The sequence below is a fragment of the Palaemon carinicauda genome, chromosome 19 (genome assembly GCF_036898095.1).
Source record: "Palaemon carinicauda isolate YSFRI2023 chromosome 19, ASM3689809v2, whole genome shotgun sequence".
NCBI lineage: Eukaryota > Metazoa > Arthropoda > Malacostraca > Decapoda > Palaemonidae > Palaemon > Palaemon carinicauda.
In genome coordinates this window covers 27,894,981-27,907,480 of record NC_090743.1, presented here as the reverse complement: position 1 = coordinate 27,907,480, position 12,500 = coordinate 27,894,981, and the positions used below count along the sequence as shown (strand labels likewise).

General features: G+C 33.6%; 1 protein-coding gene and 1 long non-coding RNA gene across 2 annotated transcripts in view; one reads left to right on the top strand and one right to left on the bottom strand.

Annotated features, from left to right (window-relative positions):
- The window catches only part of LOC137658541 (uncharacterized), a 347,029-nt gene that overhangs the window by 214,556 nt on the left and 119,973 nt on the right, over positions 1 to 12,500 (top strand). The gene's annotated exons all lie outside the window — the stretch shown is intronic.
- The window catches only part of LOC137658179 (high-affinity choline transporter 1-like), a 17,428-nt gene continuing 12,348 nt past the window's right edge, over positions 7,421 to 12,500 (bottom strand). The window contains exons 4-5 of the mRNA XM_068392858.1: positions 9,564 to 9,642; positions 7,421 to 8,739 (exon numbers count right to left, since the gene is read on the bottom strand). Of these exons, the coding sequence (XP_068248959.1) occupies positions 8,478 to 8,739; positions 9,564 to 9,642 (341 nt within the window). The 3' untranslated portion in view covers positions 7,421 to 8,477. The remainder of the gene's footprint in view (positions 8,740 to 9,563; positions 9,643 to 12,500) is intronic.

The following is a 12,500-nucleotide window of genomic DNA, read 5'->3' as shown; positions in this document are numbered from 1 at the left end:
AAACTTTTTTCCTTTTACCATGTGATCCATTTCTAGCCATTTTTTTTATTCAATTTGTTATAAATTATAAATATACATCAACTGACCTCGACAACTTTTAGTGTCTTTTCTCTCCTACAAATCCATCTACTGGTATTCACTAACTTATTTAAGAGATAGCTTAGAATTTACAAATAGATTGGCTATGGAAAAAGATTTCCGTAAGTGTGGTAATTTAGAAAAAAAAAATTTCTTGGTTGTGGTAATTTATTTTAACGAAAAAAAGGATCTTTGCAGTTTTGGTAATTTCGTTTAGCGTGAAAAAAGGATTTTCGTAGTTGTAGGTATTTAGTTAAATGAAGAAATAGGGTTTTCGTAATTATGGTAATTCATTGTACCATAAGAATAAAGTTTTCGTAGTTGTGGTAATTTATTTAGAGAAAAAAATAGGAATTTTGTAATAATGGTAATTTAGTTTAGCGAAAAAATTGGAATTTTGTAATTATGGTAGTTTAGTTTAGCCAAAAAAAGAAATAAAAAAAGTATTTTCGTAGTTGTAGTAGTTTAGCTGTCGAATGAATATGATTTTTGTGGTTGTGGTAATTTAGTTTAGCGAAAATATCCCATTTTATGACATTTTGATTGAATTTAGGATAGATATCTACGATATCATAAAGAATGTTAATACTATTGATGAAACTAATGATAATGAGGATAATTGTCATTTTTCAAAAGTAATCATGTACGTTGATGCAAAAAAGAAAAAGGAAATGTCAAAATTTCATCAGTTTTATATTTTCAAAATGATGATTGATGTTTTCAATCCCAAAATGAAAGGATGTGTGATGGCAATGATTGCCTCTTGTAATTACATATTTTTTTTTTTCTAAAACTGTGAAGTTTTGATACGATAGTGTAATTGAAAGTGTGGCAGATAGATTAGTATTTTGTGGTTTACAGTAAAATCTCTTCAGAGTGAAAAAACAGATCCACCGGTTTTATTTTTTCTTTCCGAGGCAGACAATTCTGTAATAAAAATGTAATATAATTCTTCGCTTTTAATTTTGTCGTCATTAATTAACTTATGTATTATTGAGTTTTTTTCTTTTATTGGGGAACGGAGAATCTTGCATTACAGAGAAATTTGCTGTTTTAAGACACCGTAGTATGAAACTTAGAAAAAAAAAGAAAAAGGTCTTATTTTTTGGATAATTCTACAAAGCCTTTGTCATAGTTGTATTTCTTGATTCGTTACACCCCTCGACGGGAAAAAATACAAAGGAAAAATATCTATTAATTCTGTCCTTACACCAATTAGAATATATTTCCCATTTTGTGAACAATTTTCTATTTTCACCCGCATTAATTTCATTATGCCCTAAGTTATTTATGAACGTGAATAGTTTTATAAAGTACAAATGTATGAAATATATTACAAATTGAAATATTACTCATCAGTCTTTGCCTGGACTAGATTTAATAAATCCTGTTGTCATAATAGCAGTGTCTTTTCCATCAGCTTCCGGTCGTGGGTTTGTAATATATTCGAGTGGTGTATTACAAAGTTTCGGGTTTAGAATTAATAATAAAGTTTGTAATCTGGTCATCAGCGATCTTCATCATATTTCACAAGCTTTTGGACACGAAACCTTTGACATGCTAGCCAGACCAAAGAATGTCATAGATTAATTTGAATATATCTGCTTGATGGGAAATATCAAAAAGACCAGTGGATCCTATTGCAAGGGAGCAGAGTAGCCTAATAACATTGAATAGCCAGAGGCTACTACTGTGATTTCAGGGGTATATCATAAATACATTATTTATTTAAGTTACTAGAACGGGGATATTGAAAGGGGTCCCCTTTTAGAAGGAAGGGGAGATAGGCGGAGATAAATGCATGTTTAGTTGGTTTTAGTATTGAATATTATTCATTATGATTTTAGGAATAATGGGTCAGTAGATGAGTAGAAGATATTGAGCTAAGGTTGCTTTATAGGATGGAAAAATAGTGTGGAAAATAAGGTAAGCATGGTTAATGAAGTGAGAATAATTAATTATGTTGATGAATAAAATGTAAATAATGAAATCTGTCGATAAAATGAAAATAATGATTTATGTCGATAAATAAAGTGAAAATAATGATATATGATGATAAAGTGAAAATAAGAATTTAAGCAAATGTTTCGAAAATATAAAAAGTAAGACAGTTATGGTAAATACAAGTTAAGTATATAGCTGCAGTGTAGAAATTAAGACATTTTATGTTACAGGACATTTTAGTATCACATTATATTCTTTACCACTCTACCAATCCTCTTGTATATCATATGCATCTGTGCCTTAAATAATATATATTTTCCAGTACTAAACATATTTTCTCTTCATGAGGTAAATATAATTTGTACGAAAGGAATTTATGTTTCTATTGTTTATTGTATCCTTAAAGCACTAGCTACTCAAAGAACTGAAACTGAAATTTATGAAGAAAAAAAAAATATTGGCCACAAGTTTTCAGATGACAACAGCTGCCCCATCTAGGTTGTCTGTCTGACTGTTGTTAGAGATAAGGTTCGCTGACAACAGTAGGGCTGTGGTGGCCTGTTGGTAACGTCCTTGCCTGGTGATCGCCAGTCTGGGGTTCGAGTCCTGGTCAAATTCGATAGTTCCTATGGTTGCTTCAAGTTCACCATCCTTGTGAGCTAAGGATAAGGGGTGGGGGGGGGGGGGGCAGTATGTGGGAGCCTGTAGGTCTACCTGCTCAGTCATCAGCACGGATTACCTGGCCCTTCCTGGTCCTATCATGGGTGGAGAGGGGGCCTGGGCGCTGATCATTTGTGTATATGGTCAATCTCTAGGGCATTGTTCTGCTTGCTATGGTAATATCACTGTCCCATGCCTCTGCCAATCATGAGTGTATTGTAAACCTTTAAATACTGTGTATATATATATATATATATATATATATATATATATATATATATATATATATATATATATATATATATATATATTTGTGTGTGTGTGTGTGTGTGTATTAGCAAACTTGTTTTACGAACATAAGCAAGACTATAAAAAATAGTATATTTTTACCTTAGTCAAGGTAGAAAAGTCTATAGAACCCAGATGTTTTCCATCACGACTTCTCCCTTTGACGAAGAGAGCCGAGGAAGGTGATTTCCAAAGTTTTCTTTTGAGCTGCGAAGAAAGTTTTTTTTTTTTTTTTTTCTATAGGACATTTTTGTCACATTGCTTAGCGGGGCGTCAAAGAAGTCTCGCCCAAGGGAGATATACTTCTCGTCACAAGACTTCGTACCAAGACCCGGAAATTCCTTTGCCTGGAAATGTAATTCTAATAATAAATTTGTGTGTTGAGGTGTCAGTTTTTATTCTTTGAAAGTCCTTTTGACAGTTTTGTTTTCATATTGATGTTCAAGGATTAGAAGAATTATGACATAGTCTTCCACTGTCTTGGGTTAGAATTGTCTTGCTTAAGGGTATACTCAGGCATGTTATCCTATGTTTCCTTATTTCCTTTCCTCACGGGGCTGATTTCCCTGTTGGAGCCCTTGGGCGTATAGCATCCTGCTTTTCCAATTAGGGTTGTACCTTAGCTAATAATAATAATAGTCGTAATACCACTTTACTATTCTGTTGTAACGAGGCCTCTTATTTTCTCGTTATCTCATTGTTTATGCAAATGATAAATTACATGAACAGTATATCTAGAACTCCTCCAAATAAATCTGATAAGTTTTTTGTGATTCACATTGATTGAATTAGATGTGTAAATTCCGCATCGGAGTAATTAGAAATTGTGTTGACCAATCTCGGCAACATTTGTTATACCTTCTTCCATTAAAGACATGACGTTAGGTCAATGAAGACTTCAAAATTCATCAAATATTCGTCATTAGATAACCTGAGCTCTAATTAATTCTTCCTTCATTTGATTTCATTGTTCCTCTATTGTCTGGAGGATTGCATCATTATTTTTCGTTAGAAAACCGTCCGTGAATAATGAAGAACTTTTAACGAACTATTCATTCAAATCGACTAACTCATCGATAATGACTCCCGCCAACAAAGTTAGTCTGTTGTTATTTTCTTCATAGTCTCTCAGATGGTAGACAACAGCTGTTTTTAACTTGTATATCTCATTCCCACGTGTTTTTTTATAAGCAGCGTTTCCCAAGCGTAGAAGTGTGTATTTTGGTCAGAATTTATTGTTGAAGTCTCTACAATTATTTTGGTTATTGTCGTAAAGACTGTGGGTATATGTCAATGTCATCAACCATTTTCTACCCATTATGACTTCTTCATAGGTGTCATTTGCGATCGATAATGCTTCGCACTTAGGGTTTCATTACTGCTGAGCTTTTGACAGAATCAGAAGCTTTCTCGTGGTCGATAAATGCCATCCATTAAAGCATAATTGCGAGTAAATGATAGTCATCCTCTCTTAAATGCAAGATGTAAGATTACTACTACTACTACTACTACTACTACTACTACTACTACTACTACTACTACTACAAGCCTAGTTGGAAAAGCAGGATGCTATATGTCCAAAAGCTCCAACAGGGAAAAATACCCCAATGTGGAAAGGAAATAAGGAAATAAATAAACTACAAGAGAAGTACTGAACACTTAAAATGAAGAATGCTGCTAATAACGTATTTTGTCTTTTTAAGGATAATGCTTAAAAAATGAGGCACGTCTTTAGAATCAAGACATTTTGGTGAGAGAGAGAGAGAGAGAGAGAGAGAGAGAGAGAGAGAGAGAGAGAGAGAGAGAGAGAGAGAGAGAGAGAGAGAGAGAATGTCTGTTGATTCTACAAGACTGTCCTCATTTCTTTAATCATTATCTTTAGAAAATAAAGAGAATGTTGTTAGAAGCCTATTCTTACATCTTGTATTCAAACATAAATTTTATTTTTCACATAAAAAAGCAATCACTCTTCCGTGTACATTTTCGTTCTTACACACCCAGCCATCTCCACAGTACCACGCCGGCTTATGTTTTCCTGTAACTTAATTAAGACTCGCCACTTTTCTTGAAAGTAAAATTTATCTTATAGTTTTATTCCTTTAGCAAAATTTTACCACAGGATCCTTTTTCCAACTTGAAAAGTCTTAATACTTGAGTCTTAGTTTAACTTAGCCTCCTGGCTAGTACAGGGTTAACCTGCTTGCCTAGCATTCGTATGGCAGCAGATCGATCCCAGCCCGGGACCGTGAGTTTAAGTTGTTTACTGTTTAGGTCAATACTGTGGTTGAGCACCATAGGTTGGGGTTGGGCTTGCCCGGGTGACTTTCTGGTGAGAATTTATTCTGATAAAACCGGAACTGAAGCCAGACACCTTCACCTTTATCTAGTTATTTTTTTCTCTTACGAGCTGCCAGCACAAGAGCCCGTGTCTCTCTGTTACCTTTTGAGCAGAAGTGAATCAATCGCAGTTCCATCAATCACGGACCCACCTCTTCTGTCTCCTGCACGTCAATCTTAAATAACAAAGTGTCCTGGTTTTGCCACTTTCATGTTGACTTGAAGGAAGTTGTTCACAAGTTTCTCCCAGTCTGGAATCACTCCAATTACTTAATAAAAGTTATTCTTAAAGCAGAATAGAATTAATGGCCCCTGATTTAGAATTTAACACTAGGTAGGAATTACAGTAAAACAAGAGTTATAGGAAAACATTTATTTTCCGAAGTTAAAAGCTTTGCACGTGATTAAATTCTGTGGTTGTGCGGATGTAAATGCTCTAAGAATTAATATGGATAATGTCTTATATAATTTTTGTATGTATGTAGCCGCAGCCAAAATGTCTAGGTACATACGTGATATGAGGTAGGTTATTTAAATATCAAATTATAATCCAGTTCAGTCTTTCAATAAATTTGGCTGTTATTTTACTTGCCAATAAAAATTACATAAACTATGAGGAAAGAATAACTAAAGAGAAAATAAATAATGATGCTATCATTCTTTTAGAAGTTATTTTAACCATTTAAAGTAAAAAATAAATAGGATACGAATTTCATGCACCATTTTTTATCTTGTTGGTGAATATAATTGCTAGGGCCGCGGTTCGTTCCCAGTCTACTGTTTCACGGTTCACTTTGCTTCAAATGGGTCTTGCAGCACCATCCCCAGAGCTTGTCTGAGGAACGGATATTCATGCAGTCAGATATAATCTGGAATGCTTATGTAATAACTATACATGAATTTGTCCTAATTTCGCCTATATAATAAAAAGCAAGTCTGGCTATACATGTATATATATATATATATATATATATATATGTGTGTGTGTGTGTGTGTGTGTGTATACACATACATTAATATACATATATGTATATATACACATATAGAATATATTTGTATATAGATATTATATACTATATTTATGTATATATATATATATATATATATATATATATATATATATATATATATATATATATATGTATGTATGTATATACTTCTTTCCGGTCACGCGAGCTCTCCCCGTCCCTCTGGTAGGGGGCAGAGGGGGGTAGTCATACCCTGGTGAAAGGCGTGTGCGTGTGTGTGCGCATCTTGGAATATTTAGCCGTCGGTTCTAACGGGTCACGTACATAAGTCACTCAAAAAATAAAGAAAGAAATTTTCGCCGAGAATTCAAGAGAATTATATTTTCTCTGAAGAGTGAATTTTCCTCGCTCTCTCTCTCTTGCCAATTGCACTTTGTAATTATTCATACAGCCATTGCCTCGTGTGTTTCTCCCATAAATCGAAGTGTCAGGTCGAAATAGATTTAATTCCGGGTTTTGGGGATTTTCATTAACCTGCAATTTGCCATTTTGCTGTCAGTTTTGATATAGTTTTGATTCGACTTGTTATTTGCGAAGTTAACATGGCACGCACATATATGTAAATATCCGTCTAACTAAATACTGTGTATATATATCAACAATAACAACGAATGCAGCAGTTTCTAGTCCACTGCAGGACAAAGGCCTCAGACATATCCTTGGTCATGTCTGGGGTTTGGCCATTTCATCACCAAGCTGCCCACCGCGGATTGTTGATGGTGGGAGATTTTCGTCTGACCACTTACAGCTAACAAACCTACTATAAGTGGCTGTGACTAGGACAGCTTCGCTGATCATGTCGATAAGCAAACCCTTTCACCATGTAAAAGGTATCCCCAATCAGAAAGTGGTGTGTGTGTTATATGTATATATATATATATATATATATATATATATATATATACATATATATATTTATATATATATATAGATACATATATATGTGTGTATACATATATACATGCATATATGTATATACATATGTGTGTGTATATATATATATATATATATATATATATATGTGTGTATATATATATATATATATATATATATATATATATATATATATATATATATACATACATATACATACATAACGTTGTTTCAGTCTACGTCATTTCTAACTTTACGTCACATATCCTTCAATATAAATAAAAAATATAAATATATATTTTCTACATCCAGCACGCTCCGTGACAGGAGGTCGTTAGCCATACGAGCATCGAAAACATGCTTTGAATGGAAGGATTCATCCCTCTCTTTAAGGCCACTTTGACATTTTGACAGGTAATTTTTAAGGAGGATATTCAAGGATTTAGGACATCTATCAAATTAAGAGTTTTCCCAAATATATTGCGATGTGCATTTATTTTTATATTTTTTTTACCTTTCACCCATTGAAACCCTTGTCTAGGTTCTCTAGGAGGTTCTAACTAAGGCTCAGCACTACACAGTATTCTAGAAATCTTATTATTCCTGCTGTGACCAGATTGTTGGGTGTTCCTCCTAATCTGGCATTTGATTCTGTGGAACTTCAGAAGTTCAAATTTGCAGCGAAATGTTGAACAGGCTTGCATAAGTCTCTGTTTATAGTCTATATATGTTACATCTATTTTGACGTTGTTACTGGTCTTAAGATATTTTATATTTATTCATTGTTATTCTTTTTATTCGTTTTCCCACTGAGCTATTTTTCCCCGTTGGAGGTCTTGGGCTTATAGCATCCTGCTATTCCAACTAGGGTTGTTGCTTAGCTAATATTATTAATAATAATAATAATAATAATAATAATAATAATAATAATAAATCAAATATTGTCTTAAACTAGATAAGGAAAAATACCATCTATTTTCACCTTAACCCCCTTAAATTTAAGAAATCCCTTGATTTTACTTTGGATTTAGTCAGCTTTACGTTGTTAAATACTATCTTTTAGTTAGTTATGTTATTATAGAATGCTTGGGTTATAAAGGAGTTCTATGGAAAATATATACATAGTCTCAAACTATAATTTAAAGGTACATGTATTGAATTTAAATCTCGCCGTTGTTGGTCCATGATTTTTTTCAGTAATTATACTGATTAAAAAAATAAATTATTCTGAAATTTAACTTTTATGGAGTACTGAATTAATAGATTTGATTAAAAATGCGCCATTTCCCTCGCTTCCTTATAGATGTCCCCTGTCGGTTCTTTCTTCTTCCCATTGGCGTGCAAATCCAGAGCCGGATTATCCAGTCCTCCAGGCTGGGATGGAGCCCTGATAGTGTCTGCTGTGATAACGGTGATGCTGTCGTTGTTCAGGACATCGAAGACGTCCTTGAAATATCCGGCGTCGTGCAGCTTTTGCGCCAACCAAGAGAAGACTATGAGGGATACTAGAGTTATGATCATGGCCAGGGTCCTGGAAGGTAGAAGATCATCGTGAGAAAATGAGACGGCCGTGACGAGAGTAATGGAAAATGATAAGATGAAAATGTTATAAAACAAAATGCTGAGAAATGGATGACTTTATTACAGAGGTTGCGACTCAATTACTGAATTGCTTAATGATGAAAAACTGGTACCGTGAAAAAAGGTGATATTTTTCAAAGGATATGGGAAATGATAGGCTAGTAACAAGATAATCACGACGATTACAACATGTTTGGAAGATGGAAGTCTTAGGTGAATTACTTCGACATTTACCAAATGTTTGGAAGACGAAATACTTAAGTGAAGTTATTTACGATGATTACAAAATGTTTGGAAGACAAAAGACTTATGTGAAGTTAGTTACAGAAATTACAAAAGTATTAGATACAGGAAGACCAGTACCTCTCGTGATACAAATGCATCATCTGCATACGCATCGAGCTTGTTTTCTAGGCCAAACCACATGTCACGTGTATATATTAGGAAAAGTAATGGGCCAAGAACACTACCCTGAGGAACACCATATATCAAAGATGAAAGACTTGTGTTACGAAATTTACGATACCTACAAGTGCAGTGGAAGAAAAGAGGCTAGTATCATGAATGTTGCGGTATTTGAATAAAGCGTTGGTAAGCGTTTCAGAGAAATATTTTTGTCGTGAAATAGAAATGGGTTTTAACTTCCTTAGAACATAGAGTATTGGTGACCGATACATTCATAGATATAACTATTGTTTAAAGGTACACTAAATTCTTCATGTCTACATTAAATTAACCTCTGGTTTTTAATAATGAGGATGAATGCAGTTTTACCTGAATGGGAAGTATTGCACGCCATCGATGAAGTAAGGATATTTGATGACTGGCGGAATTTTTAGTATTTTTTCTCCTCCTGAAATAAAAAAAGAAAATTAAACTGAGGTATATTAGAAGTAGATATCACGATTCTGATTTTTTATTATTTATTAAAAAGGAGTAAATTAACCAGGCCAATGAATCAAGCTCGACTCGTTAGCTGGCACTCCGATTTACCCTGAATTTGAGCAAGAAAGAAATAACACTCTGAGGCAATATGTCTTTAAATTTCAGAATTCCTTGCCACATAACTTTAGATTACTCCCAGAAGGAGAATGATTCATTCATAACTCTCACTCGATACTTTTTCTCAGGAACTCTTTGTACATGTAAATGTAAATTACTGTTTCCCCTTTTTTGATCCATGTATAGAAAGTGGGTTAATGATCGTTAGGTACTCTAATATGTATTTACCTTTTCCATTTATTATATATGTCTAGGAAGTTGGTTATGAACGTTTGGGACCCTTATATGTAATTACCCTTTGCTTTTTTATCTATATATAGAAGGTGAGTTTATGAGCCTTTTTAACAAGGCGCTAATTTTGTATCACCCCTTATCGCCTTTCACGTCGGAAAGGCCACATTAAAATTTCCCCTGTGCGTTGACTCTCAAATAAGGAGCATAGTCATTAGTCTAGATTCAGAAGACAGTGGAACCGTCAGACTTTCCCGGTTCTTGATGCTGTAGAATTTTTTAGCGTCATCAAAAGTGAGTAGCAAAGTGGAAAAATTTTGAAGATAAAAACTTCACTCCTTTGGAAAAAAAAAGGATAAAAAGAAACTGAAAGGTAATTTAAAAAGAAAATCACTGCATTTATAAGTCAAACCAAACCAAAGTGGCGGGTGAAAGAAGCTCTTTTGTTAATGCATCGTCTCTATATCGAAATATTTCAGACATTATACCTTCAAGACCGCCCGTTGAAGGTATGGACGAACAAATTGACCTGCGGATTAACTGTTATATCTTGTGTCTTTGTCCGAGTCGAGTTTGACCTTTAAATCTTAAACGTTGTAACTCCTGATCATTTTGGAGCAAACATAGAGATTATTTCCCTATTTATTTAGTTTTAGTTCTCGGTTTGCTGGAATTATTTGCAATCACATTACTTTTATGTACATTTTGCATCCGTCATAACACCCTAATTCTCTCTCTCTCTCTCTCTCTCTCTCTCTCTCTCTCTCTCTCTCTCTCTCTCTCTCATGGAGGTGTAGAAGTGGACATTGTAAGTGCTGTCGATTGACTGGCTGTACTTATCAAAACATTGCTTTACATAAGAGAGATGAAATGAAGAACCAATCATAAACAAGGTTTGTTTGAAATTACTTTTATTGCTTTTATTGGAGTCTTAATCTAATAAGCTTCAAAAGTTCAAACTCGCAGCCAATGTTTTTATGTTGAACAGGCTTACATAAGACCTTTTATAGTTTATATATGAAGTATTTGTTTTAATATTCTTAATGTTTTAAAAATATTTTAATTTTCATTACTTCTTATGTCGTTTATTTATTTCCTTATTTCCTTTCTTCACTGGGCTATTTTCCCTGTTGGAGCCCTTGGGCTTATAGCATCTTGCTTTTCCAACCAGGGTTGTAAGTTAGCTAGTAATGATAATAAAAAATGAATGGATGGGTCACGGGATTTGCGGCATAGTCCAAGCTTTGGGCATTATAAAGATCATTCACCGATATAGTGAAGCATGAGTAAAAGAAATTGTGTGATAGATTAGACTATGTATATCTCTCTATTTATGTATATATGAATATATACACACATATCTATATATCTATCTATCTATCTATATATATATATATATATATATATATATATATATATATATATATATACATACATTCATACATACATACATACATACATACATACATACAGGCAATTAAAGATAGATAAACAATCCCATTAAGAGACATGTGGGTTTTACAGAGAAATGTAGGTCTGAATGACTTTTAATCTATTAGTGCCCTGCTTATGTATCTTTGATTGCCTTATAGGCTATGACCGCTGGTCTAAGAAGCAAAAAAATCCTCTGGGCAATGTAATTGTTTTCCTCTGACCACTGGAAATGAAAGCTGAAAAGGAGAATCTATTCGGGATTATGAATGATGGAACCCACCCACCTTAAAGACCTTAATCCATCTTCTGTTGCAGGACTTGTCTGTACAGAAATTTTCAGGTAAAATAACCGAAATCGTCAGATGCGACACGATACATTATGTCTCACCCGCCACTTTCGTTTGGTTTGACTTATAAGGTCATTTAGGTTACATTGCTTTTCTCAATAATATCAATACTGTAATGTCACAAGTATATGTCAATCAACTAAAATGTATACACGTATTATGATGTATTAGAATGTATTCACATAACAATACAATAATGACAAAACCATTGTTGTTCATGGATAAAAGATTTTATTTTACGTCCTCGCGCTTTCTTAGTATTTATTGTATTCTCTCTCTCTCTCTCTCTCTCTCTCTCTCTCTCTCTCTCTCTCTCTCTCTCTCTCTCTCTCTCTCTCTCTCTCTCTTGAAGACTCTCGAGAAACCAGAAGGCTGAAATCATTGGTTATCATATATATATATATATATATATATATATATATATATATATATATATATATATATATATATTATGTGTGTGTGTGTGTGTGTGTTGCAAGCATCGTGCCCTTTATAGCTTATTACGACGACCCGACAATGCCGACAAACAACTATGTAATGTCTGACCACCTTAATGAAGCTAATTAAAACTTCCCTAATTTTCATAACTTGATTAATACCGTATTCAAACATTCAAACATCTTGAATAATTAAACTAAACAAGACTTATTGGTTAAAACTTCTCTCATATCTATTTATAATATCGAATAGTTGGGTT